This window comes from Camelus ferus, chromosome 16 (assembly GCF_009834535.1).
Source record: "Camelus ferus isolate YT-003-E chromosome 16, BCGSAC_Cfer_1.0, whole genome shotgun sequence".
NCBI classification, from domain to species: domain Eukaryota; kingdom Metazoa; phylum Chordata; class Mammalia; order Artiodactyla; family Camelidae; genus Camelus; species Camelus ferus.
In genome coordinates this window covers 8,656,959-8,683,438 of record NC_045711.1, presented here as the reverse complement: position 1 = coordinate 8,683,438, position 26,480 = coordinate 8,656,959, and the positions used below count along the sequence as shown (strand labels likewise).

General features: G+C 43.4%; 1 protein-coding gene and 1 long non-coding RNA gene across 6 annotated transcripts in view; one reads left to right on the top strand and one right to left on the bottom strand.

Annotated features, from left to right (window-relative positions):
* Positions 1–4,698: 4,698 nt before the first annotated feature.
* Positions 4,699–26,041, bottom strand: LOC116669286. The gene is made up of 3 exons (XR_004326649.1): positions 25,725–26,041; positions 9,255–9,262; positions 4,699–4,711 (listed from the first exon to the last, which is right to left on the bottom strand). It is a non-coding gene; the product is annotated as an uncharacterized LOC116669286 (long non-coding RNA).
* The window catches only part of TOM1L1 (target of myb1 like 1 membrane trafficking protein), a 50,305-nt gene continuing 30,722 nt past the window's right edge, over positions 6,898–26,480 (top strand). The window contains exons 1-7 of one of the 5 annotated variants that reach the window (XM_032498461.1): positions 6,898–7,333; positions 9,624–9,708; positions 11,744–11,822; positions 19,074–19,223; positions 19,962–20,087; positions 20,943–21,044; positions 22,048–22,164. In XM_032498461.1, the coding sequence (XP_032354352.1) occupies positions 7,276–7,333; positions 9,624–9,708; positions 11,744–11,822; positions 19,074–19,223; positions 19,962–20,087; positions 20,943–21,044; positions 22,048–22,164 (717 nt within the window). In that variant the 5' untranslated portion in view covers positions 6,898–7,275. Of the gene's footprint in view, positions 7,334–9,623; positions 9,709–11,743; positions 11,823–11,985; positions 13,806–19,073; positions 19,224–19,961; positions 20,088–20,942; positions 21,045–22,047; positions 22,165–26,480 lie in introns of those variants that run through there. The other 4 variants (XR_004326647.1, XR_004326648.1, XM_032498462.1 and 1 more) reach the window with 4 other exon arrangements.

The window sequence follows — 26,480 nt, the reverse complement described above, 5'->3', positions numbered from 1 at the left end:
CCTCTCAGACCGCTCTGAGGGACTGCTCCAAAGAGGTAGGGGAGGAGCCAGGATATATAGGAGCTTTACAACAAAGACCAGGTAGTTGGAACATTAAAAGATTACTTATTAACTAAAGAAAGCCAGTCATCTGAAGTTAAAGAATTTAGTGCTTTTCTATGTTATGGGAGGGAGCAAATACTTTGGGCTCATTGAATTCATTCCTTTGATGAACACCTAGCTATCTAGGGCCAGTATCCTGTCCTTTCTTCTTGTGAATCCCCTCAGAGTGCACCATTGTGAGTGGCTGCAGAGGCTGGGCTGCAGGCTTGTCTTCACTGGGGGGTGGCAGCAGCCACTGATGACTTGATGGCTTCAGCGTTCTTTGTCTACTGATACAGCTTGCAGTATTTTTCATTCACAAGAAGGAATTGTTGCCGATAGATGCAACCGGTGTTCCAGGTTCTTGTCCCGTCCCAGAAAGAATTCATAGACAAGACTTAGAGGTTAACAAAGGTAAAGTGAGGACTTATTAAAGGATGGATAGTACACTCTCAGGGGAGAGCGGGCAGGCTCAGGTGAGCAGCTGCCCTGAGTTTCTTTGGCAAGTTAGTACATAGGGTGTAAAAATGAATGGGCGGAATATTCACTGGGGAGGGAAGGGTTTGGGGTCATACTCCCTGATTATCATCCCAACTCCACCTTCCCAAGGGGAGGAGGGATTTTTGTCCTTATTTAGTCTGGATTGGAAGTGTCATGGCATTGGTGCATGATGGGTACTTCTGATCTGCCAGGCTAATTTTATTGAAATGAGGGCATAATGAGCAAAAGATTACATTCGGACACTGGAGATTCCTGCCTTTTCCCGCCATTCTTTGTTCTTCTCCAGGCCACTTGTCATCCCAAAAGGCATGATCCCTTATCAGCCCCAAGGTTCCTGCTTTTCTTTCTCTGCCTAAGGATCCCTGCTGCTTACATGATGTGTGGTTTCCTGCATTTGGCCTGTGCCCCTCCGTTTCTGCCCAATTCCTGCCATTTGGTCTGTGTCCCCCTTTCTCTGCTCATATCTAGCTATCTGCCTGCTCTAACAGAACTAGGGCTCTGTTATATTGCTGAGCTGTTGTTTAAGCTATCATTACTTCTCTTGATTGACTGCTTCTCCTTTGTTTCTGCACTCCCTCACTTCTCTAGTTGCTCACTTCTTGTGCCTGCTCTTTTGAACTCAAGGAAGACCTAGGAGACTAAAGCATTTTCTAAAAACAAGAAACGAGGGACACAGAGAGGCTTTTGTATCTGGGAAGGCTCCGTGGGGTCTTGCTGGGTTTCACAAGGTACTCCCTGGGACCAATGAAAGGATCCTGGCCCCACGTGCAGGGTGATGAAATGGAAAGGGCTGGAGCTCTGGAACGAGACAAACCCAAATTCATCTCCTGATTCTGAGTGACTTTAGGCAAGTCATTTAGTAAAATGGGAATAATGACTCTTAGTTTATAAGATTATTATTGTCATTATCATTATTGTTATTATGAGAGATACCAAAGCATTTTGTAGAGAGGCTGGCACAGTAGGAAGTCAACCAGGGTTTGTTTCCATCACTCTCCTGTGCCTGTCCCCTCTCATCTTGGGTCTCTGAGTTCAGACGAAAGAGAAAGAAGAGAGAAAAGGCTGAGCTTTGAAGTTAATTTCCAGAACTGCGAGTTGCCAGAATCTAGTACAGTTAAAAAACTGGGGAAATAAGGTCAACATATATTTTTGTACACATGGTTTTCAAAATTAATGGGCAAGAATTATTGTGTAAAACTCATTTTTAAAGATAATTAATACTAATATGTCTTTATATCCACAGGGACTTGGTTACATTTGAGAGAACACAAGTTTCAGTCCAATTTCATCCCTAAAGAGTATTGAGGCTTATAACATTTAAGAACTGCTAGACTGAGCAGTGTTCATAGAGAAAAAAAGAAAAAAGGTAAAGAGACAGACAAAGAACACAAGGGGATCTGGAACTGATTAAAAGGAAAGAGTCAGGGAGAACTTTAAGATTTTTCATTTGGGAAATTATGAAACAGTTGACTGAAATAAATGCACAGCCTAAAAGTTGAGAATTACATTTTATTCGGCAGACATTGCTGAGGACTCAAACCCCTTCAAGCCCAAGATGACAGCCTCCCAGATTGCTCTGCAGGACTGTTCAGAAGAGGTAGGGGAGGACTCAGGATATATAGGAGTTTTACAACAAAGACCAGGTAGTCGGAACATTAAAAGATCACTTGTTAAGTGAAGAAAACCAGGAATCTCTCATTAAAGAATTTAGCACCCTTCTATGTATGAGAGGGAGCAAACGTTTGGGCTCATTGAATTCATTCCTTTGACAAGTACCTAGCTATCTAGGTCCGGTATCCTGTCCTTCTTTATTCTGAGTCCCCTCAGGGTGCACCTCTGTGGGTGGCTGCAGAGGCCGGGCTGCAGGCTTGTCTTCAATGGGGGTCAGTGACAGCCACTGATGACCTGATGGCTTCAGCATCTTTTGTTTACTGATATGGTTCGCAGTATTTTTCATTCACAGTATCATTGCCTAATCTGGGACCTTTAAACAATTTTGATGCCTTTGCTGTATTCCAGGTTCGTTAAAAACGCAATCTCTGTGGGTGGGACCCAGGCATCTGTACATTTTACAGTGGCCCAGGTGATTCTGGTACACTGATAACTGCTTCCATCACAGCAGGAAGTCAAGTAGCATACTGAAATGATGGAGGAAGGGGGTGAGTATAGTTTCAGTTATATCGTGGTCAGAGTCCATCAAGGCATCCAGGAGGGAATTAAAGACTGGATCTCAGGAAGGATAGAGCAGCTCAAGATTTTAAAGAGCCATTCATGCATTCAATAAACCTTCCTTAAGGGCCTGTTAAGTGCCTGGATACGGAGTCCAACAAACAGGATCCTCTTCCCATGAGGAGCTTCTGTGGAGGGCAGAGGTGGGGGGCACATATTTCTAAACCGGGAAGCAGTATAGAGTGTTGTGAGCTCTAAGACAGAAATCTGTACACAGGACAGGAAAGGAGGACTCAGTTCTCTTGGGAGTGGTCAGAAAAGGCTGCATAGAGAAGGGACAAGAAGGCACCCCGAGGGAAATGGAGAAAGAGGAAAAGGCAGACTCCTGTGGGGAGGCTCACTGAAGTGTAGCAGGTAGGGAAGAAGACTGAGGAGTGGGGATCATGAAAAGTAGCAGCCAGAAAAAGGAACGCAGGATAGGGAAGTGCCCGGAAAGGTGGCGGGGCCAGGGGAGGGAGGGAGAAGGATAGCTGACGGGATGGCATCATGTAGTACAGAGAGGACAAGGAGGATGAAGCTGAGAAGTGGCTGTTAGATGTGATGATCAAATCACCATGGAAATTCGTTTCTACAGTAGGACAGCTAGGGAAGAGAGAGGAGGAGGTGTTTGGAACTGGACCTATTGGAAACGGAGAAGGCTAAAGAGAGGGCTTGAGAAAATACTAGGGGGAGGGCTGGGAGAACAGTTTAAAATATTAAAATAGAGGAGAGGTGACTGTAGTGGGAAGAATTTGGGACTCAGGGTTAAGCTATTGTGTGCATTCTCCTAGCTGGGGCTGCACAGCCTTGGGCCAGTCATCTCCCTTCTCTGGTTGTCAATTTTCTCATCAATGATAATGAGGATAGAGATTATGGGATTTCTATAGCTATGTCCAGATCTGACAATCTAACAAATTTAGTGGTAAGAACAGAATCAAATGAGAAAGTGAAAAAGACTCTTAGCTGCATCAAGCCTGATGATTGGGCAACTTTGTTTCCAGATGCGTATTTGCCACGTTCATTCACTTCATTCTCTAGGTACCATCCCCTAGAACCCACTTTTTAAAAAGCGTGAACTAGTAAAGAGTACCACCCACCATCTAGGTCCCTACCCATGAGAGCATGTAGGTTGCAGTCACAGCTTCTGGAATCTGTCCTTCACTAGCAAGGTGACTGTGTGACAAATTATTTGCTTTGGCTTTTCTCATTTGTAAAACAGGGTAATATAACAGCACTGGTTTCATAGAGTGATTACAAGATTCCACGAGAGGATGCATGTGATGTTTCACAGCATACCTAGCACTCAGCTCTAGTACGGGAAGTATTAGCAATGCTGAACAGTCATAGGAGGAACAGCGGGCCCTGTGCCAGCAAAGCACGTGAAGGCCCCCATTCCTATCTTCTTCAGGAAGCCTCCCTTTGAACCAAACAGATGCTTTGGAAAAAAACAAACAAACAAACAAACAAACAAAAAACGAGGAGACATCGTGCTCAATGAGCAGATTCACCTAGTGGCAAAAATACAGGCTTTGGAATTGGGCAGCTATGATTCAAACTCTCACCAAGCTATTTATTAGCTTTATTTTTCTTAATCTCAGATTACATATTTGTAAAAATGAGGTGCATTCTACCTGCCTCCAGATGTAGGAAGCCCACATTAAGATAGATTTCCAGTTCCAGGCACTCAAGTGTATTTAAAATAAAGATTATTTTCTTTGCTTCTACCTAGCACTATGACTTATGTATAAATAAATAAATAAATAAATAAATAAATAAATAAATAAATAAATAAGCAAGCTTAGTGAGTGTTCCTAGAATTGAAATTGTGAGATTTTGCTCCTGGTACCCAGAAATTTTACTCTTTCTTTCTTTCTTTCTTCCTTTCTTCTTTCTTTCTTCCTTTCTTTCTTTCCTTTCCTTCCTTCCTTCTTTTCTTTTTCTTTTCTTTTTTTTTTATGGGATTCTGCCCCTATTCTGACCCTTACAAAACTGAATTCTAACCTACTCCCAAACCATACTAACATTTACTGGGTTGATTTTCACTCCTGGAGAGCAGGGGGATCATGGAGAAAGCAGAGGAACACAGAGAGAGGAGGCTGCACCCACCACAACACCCTCGCGGCCACACAGGTATTTTTTTTCAGCCTGGTTCCGATTACCCAGCCATAACGTCCTGCACACGCACCCTGTGCATTCCTCCTGTTCTCAGTGCCTCAATCCTGTAACACAAGAAAATAAAAAATGAAAGCTCTCACATAAGAAGTAGCAGAGTTATGTTAAAATTCTATCTGGATGGCTGGTTTCTTCCTAATTCTCATTCCCTGGTGGAAGGCCACTGACACCAACAGCAGCCTAAGCTAAAGCTGACTTTCTCTTTAAGGTTGTTTGATTGTGGGGTCCAGAGAGTGCGATATTTTACTAGAGCCTATAATGAAATGGAGATTAGGTTGGTGATGTCACAAGAGGTTTCCAACAGTGTCAGCAGAGGCTGTGGTGATGACTAAGGAAGTTGATAAATGGCACCATCTGAAGTGGCATCCTGGGTAAGCCTGGTTGGAGAATATTAGTTACAGGTGGGAGAAATATTATTACAACAAAAAATGTTTCAATCTAGATTTCTGAATTCCAGGTATTAGTTCACATAGGTCAAGAAAAATTCGAAATAACAGAAATAGAGCAAAAGAGAAAAAAAAAAAAAAGCCCCTTGGCAGCATACTGCAATTGGTTTTGACTTCTATTTTCAAAACTATGATTAAGGACACACATCAACCTTGTCGCCTTTCATCTCTTGTCACCGTTTCTAGGGACAAAGAATGGTTTGTAGGACTGGGCCTATTGAGGGTGAGAGGTTCTTGTCTTGTCGCAGAAAGAATTCAGAGACAAGAAGCGGAGGTTATGAAAGCAAAGCAAGGATTTATTAAGGAATAGGTAGTAGGCTCTCAAGGAAAGAGCGGGCAGACCCAGATGGGTGGCTGCCCCGAGTTTCCTTGGCAGGATCCTTACGTGAGTGTTAAAATAAATGGACAGAATATTCATTGGTGGGGGGGGAGGTTGGGGTCATTTTACCTGAACTTCCTCTCAGCTCCACCTTCCCAGGAGGGAAGGAGGGACTTTTCATCCTTATTTAGTCTTGATCGGGAAGTTGGATGAGGTCATAATGAACAAAAGGTTACATTCAGATGGGGGTATCATAAGCAAAAGGTTATATTTGGAAGGAGGTCATAATGATCGAAAAGTTACATTTGGATAGTGGGAATTCCTGTCCTGTCCCACCCTTCTGCCTTCAGGACACTTATCAACCCAGAAGATATGGTTTTTTGACAGTCTAGAGGATCCTGTTTTTCTTGGTCTGTCCCAGGACCCCTGCTGTTCACAAGATGTATGGTTTTCTGCCATTTGCCCATGTCCCCCTTTCTCTGCTCATATCTAGCTACCTGCCTGCTCTAACAGGCCCAAGTTGACCACAGGAAGCAAGATCTGGAGGCACAGGGAGGCTCTTATGCTAAGTGCCATCACCTGGGAGACATCCCACTCCTCCACAAGCTCCGGTATCCAGGGATATAATTACTAATGCTAATGAGACGTTAGTTAATCAGATACACAAGAAAAGGAAATACATTCCTCTTCAGAAAGGGCGGCTGGAAAGAGGTTGAACTGCTCCAGCTCGGATTTACATTCCGAAGCGGGCAAGGCCAAACACTCCCTGCTGGAGCAGAAGGAAAGCCCCTCTCCCCTTCTCAGTTTAGCTGGAAGGCACAGCTCCCAGGAGGAACGGAGAGCTCGCTCGGCCAAGCCCTGTGGTCCCTCAGGAAATAGGGGTGAGACAAAGGACACCAGCTACTGCGAGGCCCCTAAGGTCAAAGCCAGGCTCTCCTCCTGCCCGTCACCTGCGGCTTTAAAGGGCAAGGGACACAACTCCCCTCCTGGATCTCTGGGGCGGGGAAATAAGTGGGGGTGGGGTAAGTATTTCTAGCTACTGGATTCACTCAGTGGTTATTTATTTCGTGGGTACCAGGCACTGACCTAAGCGGTTCACGTGGGCAATGCTCACAGTAACCTGAGACAGGCGTTTAACCTCAGATTTCCTTCTCCACAAAGGGCAGCAGGAGGCGCAGAGAAGAACCCAGGGAGCTGCAGCACCCGCGCCCGGGTCGCTGGGCTCCAGGCTGTGGTCCCAGGGCCGCCTGGCGGGACCCCCGGGGGCACGCGTCCCCCTGGACCTCACCCAGGGCCCCACCCTGTGGGACTCCGCCCCCCTCTCCGGAGCCCACGCCACGTGGGTTCCCACCTTGTGTCTCCGCGCCCCCGGGACCCCGCCCCCGGGACCCCGCCCCCTGGCTCCCCTCTCCCCGGACCCCGCCCGGAGCCCAGCGCCCCGCAGCGGCGGGGGGAAACGCGGCCGTGAGGGAGGAGCCAGGGCCCAGGCGGGTGGAGTCGGGAGCGGCGACGGCGGAGGCGGAGGCTCGGCTGGTTCCCTGAGCTACCATGGCGTTCGGGAAGAGTCACCGGGACCCGTACGCGACCGCCGTGGGCCACCTCATAGGTAAGGGGTCCCTTTCCCGCTGACTCCCTTCTCGGGCGCGGAGGACCGCGTGGGTCCAAGTTGGAGGAAATCCTCCCCCACCGCCCGCCCCCGCAACTTTCCCAGCGCCCGGCGCGCCGCGCGGCCCCTGGAGGTACCTGTCCACCGCCGATGCCCCTAGAACCCCGCCTCCTCACTCCCTCCTTCCGGTGCCTGGGAGGGAGGGAGAGGGGAGCAGGGGGAGGGAACAGGTGGGCCCGCAGGAGACAGGTGCGGCGTGGGTGGGCCTCTACGGGAGCGCGTCAACTTCTGGGCAGCGGCAAGCTCTTCAGAAAGTGCGTCCCCCAGAGGGCCCAGGGTTGTCGTGGCCGCTTACAGGGAGAAGGTTCCTGGAGGATAAGTGCGATGACCTCGCTGTGACAGGTCTCGTCAAATCAGTTCTCTCTAGCTCCAGGCCCGTACAACCTAAGTTACTTTTTCGGGGTAAACGTTGAGAATGAACATGCTCAGCCCTGGAGTGGAGGAAGGGGGAGCCTGGCGCGCTCGGGGGTGTGGGGGTCACAAGAAGCCCCTCCAGGCCACTAGGGGCCACGCAGGTGCCTGCCTGTGACTCCCTTCCCTCCAGGCTGCGCTCTCATCCACGTACGCGGAAGCGGGAGCCAGGGCCTGGACTCTCACCAACACCGGCCCCCTTCTCCCTCTTCTCCCTGTGCCTCCCTTGGGAACCAGGTGTGGCGCCAGTGCGTGTAGATGCCAGGCAAAGCATGGTCATGTGGAACTTAGTGGGGTTGGGAAATCCTGAGAACCTGGAAGTTATAATAAGGAGGCTCAGATTTGGACAGTTTTGCCTACGGCTTCATTAACTGCTGTGTGACAGTAACACAGCACCCAACCTGAAGCTGAGTTCCCACACCTTTATAGGATGGTGGGTGTAGCTATCATGCAAGAGGAAATGCCTTCCCAGTACCTGTTGCTGGCTGAATCCCTTTGGGTACCAAAGTGAACCCTGAACAGAAATGGATGCAGACTGCATCTTCATAGGCTGATTTATTCCTTAATGCTGTAAGCATTTACTGATACTGCCAGCTATCTATCTGGACCTGGATGAGGCAAGACCTGGTCTCAACCATCAGGGAATTCACAGTCTTGTAGGAAAGACACACACAGTTTTGTAGTATCTGTAGTACAGTACCTTTGCAATAGAGAAATGTAAAACATTTAAAACGTATGGAAAAGGGAGAACTTAATTCTGCCATGGCTTTTGAAGGGTGAATAGGAGTTTTCTAGGAAAATGGAAAGGTGGGAGGAAGAGCAGGAAACGGGGAGCAAGGAATTTGGCAGGAAGAACAATGGTACGTGCCTGAACAACACAAGGTTGGTAAGCTTTGCACATTGAATGCCAAGTTCAAAAAAAGTGCTTCTTCTAGATGGGAAGCAGGCTAAGGTCTGGGGTTTCCCCAACCAATCCTTTATCCTCTTCTTTATCCTTTTACATTTTCTCTTCATTCCCTCTAGGACCTTGTGTTTTCGTGCTGAGGGATATTCTCCTTTGTTGTAGGAAAGGTCATTCAGGTTGAGTGTCCTATTATCCTTTCCAGGTGTCATTTCATATTCTTAAGGAGGATGTGGAGAAGGAAATGATATCTGATTGTTTACTGGTGGGGTTCCAGGTACAGGGACTTTAGGTCTGCCTGGTGTAGCTCTGGTTAGTGCAGGTGCTGGGAGTGACCTTGCTCTACGGCTAAAGGACATAGACAGTTTCAGTAGTTCCATTTTATTTCTCAACACCACCTCCCCAAGGATGGAATAAAAAGATTTTTAAAAAGCAAAAAAAAAAAAAAAAAAAAAAAAAAAATCTCGTATCAGACAACCTAGGTTTGAATGCTGGTTCTACCTTGTACTGGCTGTGTAGCCTTGGGTTATTTCCTTAACTTCTCTGAACTTTTATTTCTTCGTGTATAATAGTGGATTAAATGAAATTGCATAAGATGAAAGACTTAGCACTGTGCACTTCACCTTATAGGTGGCTGTCCTTCTCTGAAAGACAGGCAGGCAGATGGAGATTTAGCTGGGCTGGCCTGCAGTCTTTATTAATAGGTCACTCATTACTGTTGAAACAGCAGCACTCTGAACTTGAGTTTTGACTGATTCCTGAATTACTGGGAATAGCTCAGAGAAAAAAAAAATCTCTTTGCCCTTTGGTAATATAAACTTAATGGTACTTGCAACTCCAGGCAGATTATTTGAGGAAAACCAGACATTTTTTATTCAGTTGTAGCATCGGCTCAACATAACAGCTTTTTCTTTGCAGAAAAGGCTACATTTGCTGGAGCTCAGACTGAAGACTGGGGCCAGTTCATGCACATCTGTGACATAATTAACACTACCCAGGATGGGTGAGTACAGTATGTGGTTCATGCATTTGCCTCTGATAAGAAACATCATATAACTGAAAAATTGTGCTCTACACTGGAATTTGACACAACATTGCAAAATGACTCTTACTCAATAAAAAAAGTTAAGAAAAAACAAAAAGAAACATCAGAACTAACAGTACATTTTGTCCTGCAGTCTTTGGCTTTCTCGTTGAGTGTTTCCATCACCCTTTAAGCGACCACTGCCTTTTGAAGACATGTCAGGTTGAAATACTAGGACAGCTGCTTGTTTCAGCATGTGGAATATCTGAGAACCCATTATCATTTTTCTCCTCTTTGCGTTTTCCTTAATGGTTTCAAGTTTTATCTCTGTGAGGTTCAAATTCCTTGTTCTTGAGAGAGAGAGAGAGATTGTTTGTTCTTTAGGAATTCCCCCTCCGCTGATTGCCAGTATTTCATGTAACTGTAACTGAAAAATATTTTCAAGAAGCTAGTGGACTCCTGATGGTGACCTATCTCTGGGCTGTTTTCATTATCAGTCAGGAAGTAATGTAGCAGCTTTTTACTCTGCTTGTCACAAGACATTTTTTTTTTCCTTCCAAATGCCAACTCACTCATGTTCATGCTAAGCTCTTAAAAGCTGTTCTATCTTTTGTTACACTTTTTAAACTTTAGAGAATTGAAGTTTAAAAAACAAAATTGTTAAGAAGGCCAACTATTTTCAGACTTAGTCTAAATTACAAAGTCATTATAAGGAATACAATTCTCTGAATTTTCCTGTGCATATTAAAGTAATAATGAACAGCAAAAGAGATTGTCTTAGTTTTTGTTGATGGAGAAAACATTCCAGTTAATTATTGACTATATCAATGGAAAGTGCTTATGGTTAGTAATATAAAACATTTATGGTGTTTTCCCTATAATCTTATTTACTGTATTTGGTTCCTCTGAACCTTTTCTTCACTGGCAATACGAATTTCTTCATTGCTAATACAAAATGCAAATTTACAATCAGCATAAATTTTTTTTCTTTTAAAACAGTGTCTTTATTTCTTTAAACTTTTCCAAGGGTTTAATCCTAGATTTTATATAGGATTTTTAAGAAATATATCTCTATATACATCTATATATCATTATCTATATCTATATATATAGATTTTATAATATTTACAGTTCTATGTTGGTATATGTAATATCATGTAGTTACATTATCATATAATAGAAATTCTGCTCATGCAAACATAAACAAAATTGGAAGGTAATATGTAAACAGGATTTGTTTTGTTTTTTAAGTTGTGAGATATAATTGGCAAACAGCACTGTATAAATTTAAAGTGTATAGCGTAATGACTTAACTTACCTGTACTGGGAAACAACTTTCACAGTAAGTTTAGTTACAATCTATCACCTCATACAATTACAATAATTTTTTTTTTTGCCTTCTGATGGAAACTTTTAGGATCTACTCTCTTAAGAACTTTGAAATACACCATTCAGGGGGTATTAACTGTAGTCATTGTGTTGTACTTACGTATTACTTACCCATTACTTACGTATAACTGGAAGTCTGTACCTTTTGAACCTCTCAGAGTAAATTCGGACCCTCTACTTACACACAGTTCTTCCTTTTGTAACATAAAATTGTAGCCTATCAGAAGCTGACCTAGTTAGTCCTAGCACCTCCTATGTCCCACTGCCTACAGGATGCTTAGGAAATACTGGTAATCAAAATAGTAATATGTTTTGAAATTACATTTCCTGCAAACTGGTTCTGTGCATTGATGGAGGACTCTGGGTATGAGTACATTCCGCGTGTAGTGCTTTGTGGGTAATAGTCGTATAAATATTTTATTTGATTCTCACAAGGCGGTAGATGGTATTGTCTGCCTGGATGTATGAGGAAACGGGTGTGAAAAGGTAAGTGATCTGCCCAGGGTCACACAGCAGGCGGGACCAAGGCTTGCATATTGCATATGCACACTGTATATTGCTTTTCAGAGACTGCTTACTTTGAGCAGTGCCTACATTGATGATTTTACTGTATTTCTTGCTGTAGGCCAAAAGATGCAGTGAAAGCTTTGAAGAAAAGGATTTCCAAAAACTACAATCATAAAGAAATCCAACTCACCTTGTCAGTAAGTACTTTAACATTAATAATTAAGACTCTAGGATTTTCCAAGCTATGGTCACATTTCCAGTTTTGGGTAAAAAGGATACAAATATTCTGAGATAATTAATAGGTTAGCAAAAAGATATTTACAGTATGAATTAAAACTCTTCGTTCATTGAAAATTGCAGAATCCAGGGAGTTTCATTGATTGTAATAGCATTTAATTTTGTGGAGAGCGCATATTCCTGGAAAATCAGTTTTTTTCTGGTCAGAAGATGAGAACTGGTATTGCAAAGCTTGTAGGTACTGAGTGGATTGAGAAGTTTGTGTGTGCGTTACACATGGGGAGAGTTGGCGCTTGAAAAGCGCCTCGCCTCTCCGTCCACTTTCTCCCTCCTTTGAGCACCTCTGTGGAATCCTGAGGTGCTGGCAGCCAAGTTCCACTGCTTAGTATAGTTTGGAGAATGTTCTCTGTTGATTTAAACAATTCCCCTGCGTGTCTTGTTGTCTTGATTTGGGTGTTGACGTTGATTTGATGTGTTCCTGTTTCCCCCTCAACCTTGGCCGTGTGATTTCTTCATTGCTTGGTGAGTTGCCCGTTTTACTTCAGTGTGCTTTGCAAGCCCTGCCTGCTGCCTGAGAGTGAGCTGTGTGGCTTTCTAACTTCTTCTGAGTGCCTTTGCTGACCTCACCCCAGCCCCAGGCCATGCAGGGTCCTGGCACTCATCCTGCAGCACTGCCCTTAGGGGGTTCGGGAGTGTTGAAGAGAGCTGTGGGGCACAGGTGAGCACAGATCCCTGTTTCCACCCTCATGGGGAGAACTTCCCACATCTTGTTTTCTTGGGCAGTAGTTGAAAGAGAAGAAATGAATTCAACCGTCTTAATGAAACTGTCACTGCAGAAACCCTTCAAGTAGGGATCTGAATGTAGCTTCAGAAGGGACTTTCCTTCCTTCTGCCTTTTTTTCCTACCTCTCACCTGTCTTTACCAAAGCAGCCTCCTCAGGGAGCTCACAGAATGGAGGGAACTAGAGAGAGGGGGGAGAGGCAACTCAGCAGACATAGCAGAATGCTGGGTTGATGACGGAAATAAACCTTTGCCTGGTACCTGGTTGATGCTCTCAGCAACCCTGTGAAGAAGTTGTCCTGTTGACTCCGTTTCACAGATGAAGAGACAGAGTTAGTGAGATTAAGTGATTTTTTTTTTTCCTCCAAGATTTAAGTAGCATGGGCAAGATTTCAACCCAGTTCTCAGACTCTAAATTCCATGTCCTGGCTGTGGACCACCTTGCTTTTCAGAATGAATTGGGCCCCTTGCAAGAATGGGCCACTGTATTTCATTTGTGTCTTCAACTCCTTTGTACGGAGTGCAGAACTAGCACATCGGTGTATCCGATGTTGGCTGATTCATGACTGAGTGTCTTTCAGCCCCTATCCCACTCCCCTAGTATGCAGGAAGACTCAGGGTGAATGGAATGTACTGTAGAATTGGGGTAGAAAGATACATAGATGTGCTCTAAAATGAAGTGGCTCTAGGGTATCTCAAGGTTGCTGATGATATGGAAAATTGACTGAGGAACCTAAGGGCAGAAGATGAATTTATGCCACTTTCTGTATTTCCACGTGTGGTGTTTCACCTTCTTAGAGTGGTTCATTCTGTATAATGGGTTTGTCTCTTTCTCTTTTGTAGCTAGCCCACCTGATGTTTCCATGGTTGCTTCTTATCCCTGTCTCCATATCTTCCTTCATCGTGGTTCCTTCCTTCTGGGGATGAACCAGGAATCTTCCCCAAGGAAGCTGGATTATTCCAGAGTGTCATCTTTCTCAGCCCTCCCTTTCCCCTTAGGTTCCCAGTCTTTCCTTTGAGTATTCTGACCTCTCGAGCCTCACTCCCAGCTAGCTGCCTGTTCCCTTTACCTGGTCCACCTCAGATAACTGCATGCTCCACCTCGTGATTTCCACAGCAGTACGTGAGAGCAAGAGAGTCTAAAACCTGTGCCAGAATAAGGGTGAGTCACAGGCTGGGGTCCGACTAGCCCTTCATAGTTAGGGGCACAGTTCAAGAAGGTGCCTGCTTCTTGGATTTTCTTTAAATTGGCCTTTGGCTCTTGATAGCTTCATGCAGATCTCCCCATGTTGTGTCTTTAATGGCCCAGTCAGCTCCCCGCAAGACTACTCACTGCATTGTAGTGGTGTGTTTAAGGCTTCAGAGCTGACTTTCATATTAACTTAAGCCAAACTTAATTCTGAGGGAAATTAGTCACAGAAAGAATCATCCAGTGTCTGTCAAAAGCAATTATATGTTTACCAATAAACTCTTTAAGAATGAATCCTCACATATTACATTTCCGTTTCATTACTGTGAGGTGATGAGAGCCTGTCAAGGTCAATTATAAGTGTCGTTTATATAATCTGTCCTTTGGATTCTCCACGGACTTGTTAGCTTTGATTAGGTCTTTGATGGGATCTGACTACACTGTGATTTCCTACCTCAGTTGGTGGTGCAGATCTGTCAAGAACCAGCAGTTTTGTTTTGTTTTTAAAAGCATTTTGTTAACAGGCTTTGTCTTCGCCAGAGGCTGGCTTTTCTTGAATCAGTCGATTGTGATAAGTCTCAGCAAGATACTATTATTGTGAAAAGGAAAGTGGTTGAACAGGTTCCTGGGACTCAGTTAATTAATAGGAGCCACCCCCAAGGTGATGAGCCATGGGGGCTTCAGAATTAGTGTGAGATGCGTTTATTCCTGCAGGAACCTATAAAATGAGTTCACCCCCTACTTTGGCCAGGGCTTCAGCTCTGGGTGGCCCCAAAGCCTAGTCTGCTGTGCTTGGTGTAGTGATTTACTGTGAGAAATTAAACTACCAAATAGCTCTTTTTTTTTCCCCCAAGCCTTTCTGAAAGGAATACTTACATCAGCTAATCAGTACATCCTCTCCTGATGAGACATTATCCATGGAATGATGGGTGATCACAGTGCTTACATTCCTTCAGGTTCTGCTACGGGTCAGCTCTTCACATACATTATATTTCACTTTAAGGTGTGCAGCAGGTCTCTGGAGGAAGGCGTGATGACCATTTTGCAGATGAGGACACTGAGGCTTAGTCAGGACAAGTGACTTGCCCAGCCAGGTGCTAAAGGAGATCTGTGAAGCCTGATGTTGGCATCCTCTTTTCATCTCTCAGTTCCTTGGCTCCCAGGTTGTCTACCCTGCCTCAGGATTATGGTATCTAGGTTGTCCTGTTTGCAAAAACAGGGTATGCAAACACACAAATTACACCAAGGCCCAATTTCAAAATGTGTAGAAACAAGGTATTTAATTTCTCCAATTTGCCACCTGTGGGTTCTGGCCGGCAGAAGCCCCACCGAGTCGGAATGCATTACTCGAGACTCTGTGGAAAAAGTCAAAAGAGAGCTAGAGGGAGTCAACTCCAGGAGCCTCTCAAATGCTCCCACATTTATTGTGTATAATCAAAGGAAAAATCATTAACAGTTGCGTGATGGTATGCAGGAATTTAGGGAAAGACAGGATGGGATGGAGATTGTAGAAGTCACAATGAGTGCAAAGGCTTTGTTTATCTTCAGGGATGTCACAGGGAGAGGGGAACAAGATACATTCTTACAGATTTGTTAAAGCAAAGCTCCAGACCAGCCAGTTCCTTGTTTTGGGGGATAACATACTATCTACCAGCAGGCACACCCAGCGTTTATAGCTGAGGGCCTGGGTCGCTGCTTTGCAAAGAGCAGAGTGCTATGTAAAACCTCAATTGTGCAAGCAAGGCTTTGTCTCTGCTTTTTAGTGCAAGGAGACCGGAGCGCGGATGCACAGGCTCCTGCTTGCAAAGCAGTTACTAAGCACATTTGTTCTTCTTAAAGAAGACAAGCGGCTGGGGTCTGTTACAATTTGTTAAACCAGTCATGGGCTCCCACAGCCACAAAAAGTTTTTATTGCTTAGCTCAGTGGGCTGGGGTGGGAAGGAGGTTCTGGTGACATAATGGCAGTGGTGATAGGGATTGGAGTAATTAGTCCTGACATTCTAGATTCCAGTGGGAAAATACAGAGGGCGTGATTGGTGATCTCCAGGATGTTAATATTCTCTGCATTTCATGTTTGATTTTGTGTTGGTAACGTCCTGGGAATGTTGCCCATTATCATAAAATCTTGGTCCTCCAAACATAGAAAGTGGTTTGTGGAATATTTAGCATTCATTTCATCATTAGGGAAAATGAGACTTGGAGGCAAAGTATCTTGCCTAAGACTGCATAGCCGGTCCAATGAAATATTTCTATAAATCCCCATTGAACTAAAGGCACTTTCCCCATCAGCATTTCACCTAATAAAAGCTCGTCATAATCATGTGTCAAGCAAGAAAGGCATGTATTACTCAGCTTTTCAACTTGTCTGTCTCTAAACAACTTGCATTAAAATAGATTAATCTCAATATGTTTTGGATTCTTTTTTTATTTCCCTTTGCTGTAAAGGTTCTCCTTGTGTTTCTCAAAGCTGCGTGTACTCTACTTCTGTGTTTTACGGTTGTTTTCTTAGCACCATTGCCCTAAAAAGTACAGCTTTCATACCTTCTTTTCTATTGTCATTAAAGTGACACAACACGGAGCATGGTGTAGAGTCAATTTTCAGGGCTTCTTTTCTGCAGAGATGAGTCTGTCTATCTTGCTCATGTTACGATTTTTGTGACCTTTCCAGCCCGAGGTGGTAGTGAGCATGGGAACTAGAGATTAAATTTTGTTTTCAGATCACCTTTAGAAATCTGCTTTCTGCATGAAGTTCTTCAATACCAACTCCTTCTCTCCTCGCCTGACTTCTTCTCATGTTGACTTATTGAACATCTTTTATTCGAGGTGACTGATGACCCCCACTCTCTCAGTCCATTTTCTTAACTGTTTGACACTCCATCCTCCTGGAAACTCTGCCCTCTTGGGACTTTGCCAAATTACGTTCTCTTTCATTTTGTGCATCGGTTTCTGTTGGGTGCTCTTCAGTTGCCTTTGAGTGCCCGTCTGGTCTAACAGGTGAGCCCACTGTTCTAGCCCCTTCCTCTTCTCTGCTCATCTGAGGCAGCCTCGAGTCCTCCCTTTTGGCCTGACTCTCTCCTGAGCTGTAGCTGGGCATGCACAGCTCTCAGCTAAAAAACTCCACTTGAATGTCTCACCATCCATTTTTGTCTTTGTCATCTTGGGCTGCTGTAACAAAAAATGCCATATTAAACAACAGGCATTTATTTTTCACAGTCCTGGAGGTTATGAAGTCCAGGATCAAGGTGCTGTCAGGTCCATCGTGTGATGAGGGCCCACCCTCTGGCTTGTAGATGGCCACTTTCTCATGTATCCTCACATGGCTGAAAGAGAGGTCATCTCTCTTACCCCTTTTTATAAGGGCACTAATCACATAAACGAGAACTATACCCTCATGACCTAATTTGCTCCCAAAGGTCCCACCTCCAAGTACCGTCACATTAGGTATTGGGAACTTCAGCATGTAATCTGGGAGGGACACAAACATTCAGTTCATAGTACTTGGAAACTCAAAATATCTAAATTTCAACCCATCCTTTTGACCTTACACCAGTCAGACTACCCCATCCACTTCCAAGTTTCCATCCAGGGTGCCAACGATCTCGTGCAGAATAACAATCGCTTAATTTTTAGCCATCCTCTTTCAACGAACACCCAGTTGTTGAAAGTTCTCCCTTCCTAATTCTCATGTCTTTCCTTCCTTGCACCCAGATCATCCTTGTTCAGGGCCGTTGTGTGCAGGCTGCCCTGGTGGGTCGCTACTGGGTCTCTCCATTGCCGGTTCTGTAGCCCTCCCGTTCCCTTTGTAGAGTGCTGCTGGAAAACCCTGTCAGAGTACTTTGCACACACTCACCTTTCTCTCAAGTTCAGGACAGAGATGTGATGGAGACAAACTAATAAGAGCCCTTCAGTAACTTCTCAGTGCCTTCAGGACAATGCCCACATTCTTTATATGGCCACGCGAATTTCTCTGCAGTCGGGATGAAACCCCTCCAGACTTCATCCACCCAGCTGTCCCTAGTTGGCCTATGTAAAGGAACCTGGACAAATGGGAGGACTTGTTTTCCTCCTCGCAGCTCATGACGCTTGTCACCTGTATGTGTATTTTTAATAGCGTTTCCCTGCCTAGAATATTGCTCTATCCTCATTTGTACTTTTCTTACTATTTCTCACAGCCCAGCTTAGGACCTCCCCCCCCATCTTTTCCAAAAGTCCTGAGACCACCTGGCCCTTAATTGTCACATCTGCCTGCAAAGGTCTGTAGCTAGGGTAACCATGTCATTTATCATTCAGACAAGGACTTTTTTGAGAAGGAGGGGAGATATTGCCATTAATAAAGCCAGGACAGCAGGCATTCAGCAGGACTTTCCTGGGAGCACTAGGACAGATGTCACCTTGTCCATCGTCCATGTGCTTTGTTTGCACCTCCCATTTGGCCCTTGGCATTTGCTACCTCGAATTGTTATCGGTTCTCGTACATGTGTGTCCTGACGCCCCTGCAGCATATCCGCTCAGCAGTCACACTGCGCCTCATACTTCCTCACATTCCCAGAACCTAAGGTTTTGAATGTATTTTCGTAGATACCAAATTATGCTTGTTGCAGAAAAGCGTGTTACAACTCAGTGTTACAGCTCAGTTGTGCCAGCAACCTGGGTGAGAGACCAAGCAGCACTTGGAGAGTTGGAGAACTCAGGTTTATTACGCTGGCAGGCCCAGAGGAGTAAACACTCCAAGCTCTGGGCCCTGTCTGTAGGTTTACACAGCCTTTTATAGGCTACACTTAGCAACATTTTGCAACATCATATGCAAATAAATCTAGACTTTGCAATATTTTGCAACATAAGGTACAACAAAGGTGACTAATTAGGAACAAGGTTTGTAGAAATGGACCCATCAGGAATGAGGGAAATGGGCCAATCAGGAATAGGGGAAATGAACCAATCCGGAGTGAGAGAAATGGACCAATCAGGAGTTAGCTCAGGGACCCAATAGAATCTTAGGGGTAAATTCCGCTAGCCGTTTCAGAGTTTAAAAAGTGAGATAATGCCTCTGGACCAAGGAACCTAATGGTTCTGGCAGGAGGGTAATGGCCCTGCCTGGGGGTCCTGCCATCTTTTTCATGGGGCTTCCCACCTCATGCTTAGTAGTTAGAATGCTGGTGGAAATTGTGGCTTAGCAATTTTTACCTTACACGTAGGTGGTGTTTTTGCCAAAGAGATAAAATGCTTAATTTTTCTCCTTAGCTTATTGACATGTGCGTGGAGAACTGTGGTCCGAGTTTCCAGTCTCTGATTGTGAAGAAGGAATTTGTTAAAGATAGTCTAGTTAAGCTGCTGAATCCCAGATACACCTTGCCAGTAGATATTCAGAATAGAATTTTGAATTTTATTAAGGTAAGTCTATTATATACCTTGTGGGATGGTAAACGTCTAAGATTAGAGATTTAACTACCTAACTCCCAGTTGGTTCAGTGATCCTTTCCAAACAAACCTGGGATTGAACCCCAAAGCATCTTTTACTATGTTATTTCCCATGTAATAATAATTTCTTGGCATTGGATTGTGGCCTTTTTCTTTTTTGGGGGGCGGGGGATTTTTTTTTTTTTTTTATTGAATTATAGTCAGTTTACAATGTTGTGTCAATTGTGGCCTTTTTCTGAAGAATTTATAGTCTTGTCCGAACTTGGCTCTCATTTTTTGTTTTATCCATGTTAGGTAGGAAAGTTAATGATGTTTAGGGAACAGGGGGAAACTGTGTTCTGGATTAGATATTTTCAGAGTTATTTAGCAAAAAGTTGATGGTATTTTAGAATGTATTAATTCTGGGTTTAATATAGTAAAAACAATCAACAGTACCTGTTCCAGAGTGTCATTAAATTGTAGAGGCATGGGAATCTGATTAAAAATACTGTATATTACTCTGATCTCTAAAAGTGTGCGTTTTGTGTATGGCATTCAAAAGTAGGTTTTTCAAATTAACTATATACCTCAGTTAAAAAAAAGTAGTTTCTCTTTCTAAGGTACATAATTGTCAATCTTTCATTTTCTGTCACAAGCTTAAGAATTGTGTTTTTTTTTTTTTTTTTTTTTGCTGCTGTTTTAACTCTGGAACGTTCCATCTCTTGAATTCAGACTTGGTCGCAGGGCTTCCCAGGAGGCGTGGATGTAAGTGAGGCGAAAGAAGTGTACCTGGATCTTCTTAAGAAAGGTGTTCAGTTTCCTCCATCAGATGCAGAGGCTGAAGCGGCCAGAGAAGAGGTACGAGGCATTTTTTTTGACCTGTGTAGAGTAAGACAGCGTAGTACATGGGTCTTTTCTCATCGAAAGGGGCAACCCTAGCTCCCCCTAGCCTAAGCTGAAAAATTCATTTATGAGAAGGAAACCGTGGTAGCCCACCAAGCCACAAGAAGGTTGTTAGCTGGATCTTTGGAATCACAGAGAACCAGGCCTTCCGATGCCTTGCTACTTGTCCATTTCCCATTGATCATCAGCTTCATTCCTCTCTGTCATTGCAGACTAGCTTTTTCCACATGGTAGACAACATAGCTCCCAGATTTTCATGTTACAGCGTTAGCTTTTTCAGAATCCAAGGTCAAAAACCTGGAGAAGGGACCCATTGAACCAACCTGGGTCAGTTTTCCATTTCTGCACAAATTTGAGGTTATAGAAGAACATGGTGGCTCCACATGGAAATCACTTGGGTAGAGCAGAGGAGGGGCAGTTTTCAAAAGAAAGGTTGGTGCTAGGCAGGTTAGGTAGTCATCTGATAAATTTATTTAATAATACTGTGCCCATGGAAGAGTTTCTCAAGTTTGCAGATAATCAAGGTTTTGAACTTAAAATACTTTGAGTGACTGATTACAGCTCAGTTTGTGACTTCCTGTAATTTCCATCATGCAGAAACAGTAGTTCTTTCCTTCTGTGGGTTGGTGAATCCCGCCTTGGTAGAAAAAGCAATTCAGGTGTATCCCAAAAGCCTGATCTTGGTGGAGGGTTTGTCCTGAGGGCTAACTCTCCCTAGTGATTGAGTTATATAAATGGAAAACCCGGGCTTGGGAGGCGGGGTGATCAAATTAATTCAAATAACAATATTCCTGTATTTCATATTGATAGACTGCTCAGATCTCACCAAATCCGTCAGCATCTGTTCCTACTGCACCGGCTCTTTATTCTATGGTTCCCAAGAGCTCCACTGTTACACTGGTCCCAGAACAGGTAACAGCGACAACTGTGTTTACTGATGACCAGGTTCTGAGCACTTTAAATATAGTTTGTTGATTCTTCATAACAGTGCGACGAGGCAGATGTCCATTCTAGCCTCATTTTACAGAGGAGGGGACTGAGACTTAGTGATATGTGCACGTTATCATGGTTCAGTTGTAAATGGAATTAATCCCATGGCTTCTGTCTGATTCTGAAGCCTGAGCTTTTAACGGTAGTGCTGTCTAGTAGCTTTAGCGGCTGTGTGGAGGTTTGTCTGTGGAATGGATCTAGTGGCAACCGTCTGATTCCTGTTGCTCCTGTTAGGACTGTCCATATGCCATCTCAGCGAGCTCACGAAGTGGTAGTCTTATTACTAATGTTAACTGTGTCGGCTGATGAATTACATTTACCTCTTTGTATGTATCTATTTACCAGAGGTTTAGATAAGCAATTATTGAGTGAAGCTCATGTCTGCCCTGCTACAAGGAACTATCATTTGAGACTTTGTATCATTATTATTCAGTATTATATTAAAAAATCCATGTGAATAGTCCCTCTTAGAATTTAATCCAGGAGAAAAAAAAGAAGTGTTTCTCTCTTGACTCTTCCTTTTCTAACACAATGGGACTATAGAACACTCATTTTTTTCTCCCCTACTGGTTTCCAGGAAACCCAGACTAACTTTGCCATTTTGTCCAGGTTCCTGATAATGGTCACCTTCTTCCTTCTCCGTATTGGTTCTAATCTGACTTTTCCGCCTTCATTCACTCTCCTAGAGCATATTTTAAAATTCATTACAAGAGATTTCAAGACCTTTTAGAAGGTGACAGGTTGTGCATTTGTAATTACAATGTACAGTATACAATTACAGTGTAATTTAATTATGTTGATATAAGATTGAAAATATTAAATTTTATCAAAATGTTTTCTCCTCCAGTGAATGTCCCCTGGGAGGAGGAAACTAGCTAGCCATTCTTGGTGTCACACTTACTGGTGATTGTGTTGCTCTCTGCAGATTGGAAAACTGCACAGCGAATTGGATATGGTGAAAATGAATGTGAGAGTGATGTCTGCCATACTGATGGAGAATATTCCTGGGTCTGAAAACTGGGAAGACATGGAGCTTCTGCAGGTGTAGTATGATTTCAGGGACAATCAGTCACAGTGCCTCTAACGTTATTCTCTAAGCTTAGAGCCTTGGCGATGGAGGACAGACACCTTAGCATTGTCTAGTCCATCCTCCTACAACTTTAGTTGACTCTTAAACTTAACAAGAAGATGCAAGGCTGACTTTGTCAGAGATGCGATGGGAACTTAGACATGGCATTTACCCCCCCCCCCCCGCAATACGTAATTTAATCACGTATAGCCTTAGCCATATTCAATCTCTGTGTCTCTCACTATTTTAAATGTGTTAAAGTTGCCTCTGTATCCATCCATTCAACAAACATGATGAGTAACTGCGATGTGGTAAAGGATATGGAAATGAGGAAGCTGTCCTAATCCTTAAGGAACTTAGGTCCAGTGAGCAAGATGGTTTTGTAAACAACAAGTTTAAGAAAGTATCGTAGATGCCATGGTAGAAACGTATGTATCATACTGTGGGATCAGGGGGAGGGGCAAGAGTAAAGGTAAGGGCTTGGGGGAGGGTTTGGATGGAGGTAGTACCGAGGCTGTGGAGGAACAAGTGGACCTGTGTGAGCTCGTGAGGGACCATGAGCAGTTCGTTACGACGGGAGTATTGGCCCTTCGGGGACCGTTTTCCGTAACTGTACATCCATCGCATGCACTTTCCTTTTTCCCTCCAATGGTTTGTTCTAATTTCAATTTTAAATTTTATCTCACACTTTAACACATTAATTTTAGAAGCACTTAGAGGAAAAAAAGTCAATTTCTAAATCTTTTTCTTCCCGAACAAGTTAAGAACTTTACCATATTTTTACTTTTCTCTGATTCCCACTCCCCACTTCTCATGTTGATGTTGTCTTTCCTTCAACTTCTTAGATTGTTAGTAAATAACATTTGTCTTGATTATTGCCTATTTGGGAAACAATAGGTGGTAAAAATGTCCTTTTTTAACGTCACTGCTTGCATATTACTGCCACATTACTACCTGTATATTACTGCTGTCTCCTTAAATTTTTACGAGGGGTAAACTTTGAGTGTTTACATGTCCAGAGATGTCTTTTGGCTGCCATGTTAAAGGGCTAGCAGTTTGGCAGATACGGAATTCTAGGTGCAAAATTCTTTTCCTTACGTCCTTCGAAGATTCTGCTCTTCTGTTCTTGCACCCAGTGGTGCTAGTGAGAAGTACGATATTGTGGATTGTTGTATCTTTGTTTTATAATGTTTCTCTGCTTGTGCTTGTGATTTCTCTTTGCCTTAATATGTCTGAACGTTCACTGTACTGTGTCTAGGGCTATGTGTGCACGTGTGTGCATGGTGTATTCCCCTTGCTTACCCTGCTTGTACTCGAAAGGCCTCTTGCCGTGTCAGTTTATGTGTATTTTAGTTCTGGGAAATTCTCAGCTCCTACTGCAAATACTTCTTTTCTACTCTTCTTTCTTCTATTCTCTTTGTGTGGAACATTTTTTAGGTGATGAAACTTCCAGTTATATGTTTTTTAATCTCTTACCTTTTTTAAGTTTTCATTTCTTCATTCTTTTATGCTGTCGTTCTAGCAAAGCTGCTCCATTTCCCGTGTTATTTCTCTGAAACATGAACATTAGGCTCTCTCTTCAGCCCTCCTAATGAATGTTTTATTTCAGCAATTTTTTATTCTAAAAATGCATTTGGATTTTTGTAATAGTTATTTCATAGACATGCTTTCCCCTTTTATCTTTCTAAGGACAGTAATTATTTTTGAAGGTGCTTTTCCACTTGCTCTATGGATTCTCCTTCCTTGGGTGCTAGTTCTTTTGTTCCTCACCTTTTTCATTTGCGTTCCTCAAATAGAGGATAGGTTGGTGATCGTGAGCTCATTTTTGTGTGAGATGCCCTGACATCTGGTCTGCATTCTCGGTGACCCGGCTTGCCCATGCTGAGGGGAAGACACCGTGGTTGCATAGGATTGGCAGAGGCTGATGCTGGGGCGGTGTATTGGTAGCTGGTCCTCTGAGTTATATGCTTCCTGTCTTTCCTGGCTGCTGCCAGCAGTGGGAAGCATGTCTGTGTCTCTGTCCCAGGCGTTGCTCCCCCCCTGGAAACAGATGCTCTTGTCTCAGCCCTGGTCTCATGTGGGGAGAGAGGCACAAGCAGGGGCTGTCTTGCCCGGTGGTCTCACTGCCGTACCTCAGCTGCTAGTGAGCTGCCCCTCACGTGTCCTCTTCTGGCCTCCACGGCTCTCGTCATGCAGCAGCCTTCAGTTTCCTCCCGTGTCCCGTGGCCGTACTCACTGTGGGCAGTCTGGAGTGCCCTGGACGGTGCCTTCCTCTAACCCAGTGGGGCACAGCGTACTGTGGCCAGCTGGTCTGTTTTTGTGCTGTCTGTGAATTCAGAATGGGTTTTACATTTTTAAAAGGTTTTCAGAAAAAGCAGGTCATTTCTCAGGCTATATCTGTAGAAGCCTACCTCCAGAGACCACTAGGGAGTCAGATACACCCCTTAAGGAGCCCTTCACCGACCCCCTACCCACTCTCAGTTAACTTGAGTTTCTGGTATTTCTCAGATACACAGAGAGTTTAAAAGCGCAGCTTGGGAGCATCAAGGTTGTTGAGGACCTGACATGCCTTGTGCCTCAGTAGGCTTAATTAACCCAGATGGCAGAAGGGAGCCCTTAAAGGGTTGAAACTGAAGGACTGCATAACCAGGAGCAATTTTAGAAAGATTCCTCTGGTGAACATTGAGATGATAAATTCTGGGGGAAGCAAAGTAACTCTTGGAAACAAGTTAAGACGGCGTTTCCTGCTGTGTACTATGTAGAGATAATGTGACATCTGTGGTCCAATAAATTTCCAAAAGCGATTGCCTACTGTATTTCTCTTCTTAGCAGTTCATGCAGTCCATTCGTACAGTAAAGGCTCTAAGAGTCTTTGTTTAACCCAACATTTACAAACTTTTTGACCAAAGAACCCCCATTTGCTAAGTGTCTATTAATATCCTATAGAGTATCAGTCATATGCCTTGAGAAACAAGTCAGTATTTTGGATCAGTGGCTTTAGGTATATTATTTTTAGAGTATTCTTAGGAATGTTGAATCGTTTTGCTAATGATTTTTAGGGTCCTTGGCCTTGGGTAAGTCATTTGCTATCATTAGACTTGGTTTCTGTATGTATAAAGTGAAGAGCTAAGATGGCATTTAACTCTTCACTTACACATCCTATTTATGAGGAGGTTAAAAAGAAAATTACTCATGAGAACTCCTATGTAGTAACCCCTGTAAGAAATCCACAACTGAAGGCATTTGCAGTTACAAGTTTTGCGACTCATGATGTTAGCAAGCATATTAAACTATGTATCAAAGTAAAAGAATATGTAGCAAAGTAAAAGAGTATTTTTTTCTGTTGAGGGAATTTTTATTAAAGCAAGAATTTCATGATTCAAATTACATTTCCTTGCTCAGTTATCAATTCTGTTATTTAAAACAGAAGTGACATTCTGAGCTATTCCACAGTAAAGTTACAAAATGAAAGAAAGGCATGCTTTAAAATTTTGTACTTTGCTGAAAATTCTTTTTCCCAGGGTCTATAAAACATTAATTTGTTTTTATGTTTTACTATTTTTTTTTTCAGTTTTTTGTTTTTAAATCAACATGTAATCTAGGAGTAGCATTATGTTTGCTAGACCTGGCATTTGCTCGGTACATAAGGTTCAAAGTTTCCTTTCCTTTTTTAATTTACTTTATATTTTGCAATGTTAATATTTTTCAAATATGGGCACAGCAAACTGAAAAAAAAATGCGCAGAGCAGTATTTCGAGTTCCACGTGGTCTGAAATGAAATGGTATGACTATTCTCTCATGTCTTCATTCATCTGTGGTAAACAGTCCCTCAGGAAGAACGTGCACTGAGACATCCCATTTAAATATGGGAATCCAGTTTCCTTCCTGCCGTCCTGGAGCAACACTGAAATGCCTTTCTGTGCCAGGGTCTCTGGGGGCAGATGTTTGATTGAATTTTTCAGGGATAATGCTAATTTGTTGGTTACTGCTTTGATGCCAGAGCTTAAGGCTGTGTGTTGCCCTGGACGGTAAAGAGACTGTGGCTGTAAATCAGCGTTAGAGTGCTACTCCCGGCCAGTTCAGTTTAAGTGGTTCTGGCATCCGGTCAACGTGTTTCTAAGCCTATTCAACGTGTAGCTTTATTTTTCTTTCTGTGCTTTGTGTCAGTAACTCATAGAGACCTGGTGTGGGGAGTACTTTAATTTATTCTTAAATTCTTTTGACACCTATTTGAACTTTCTCTTGTAGTCTAATTAACTTCATAAAAGAACACTGTTTCTCTGCTCCCA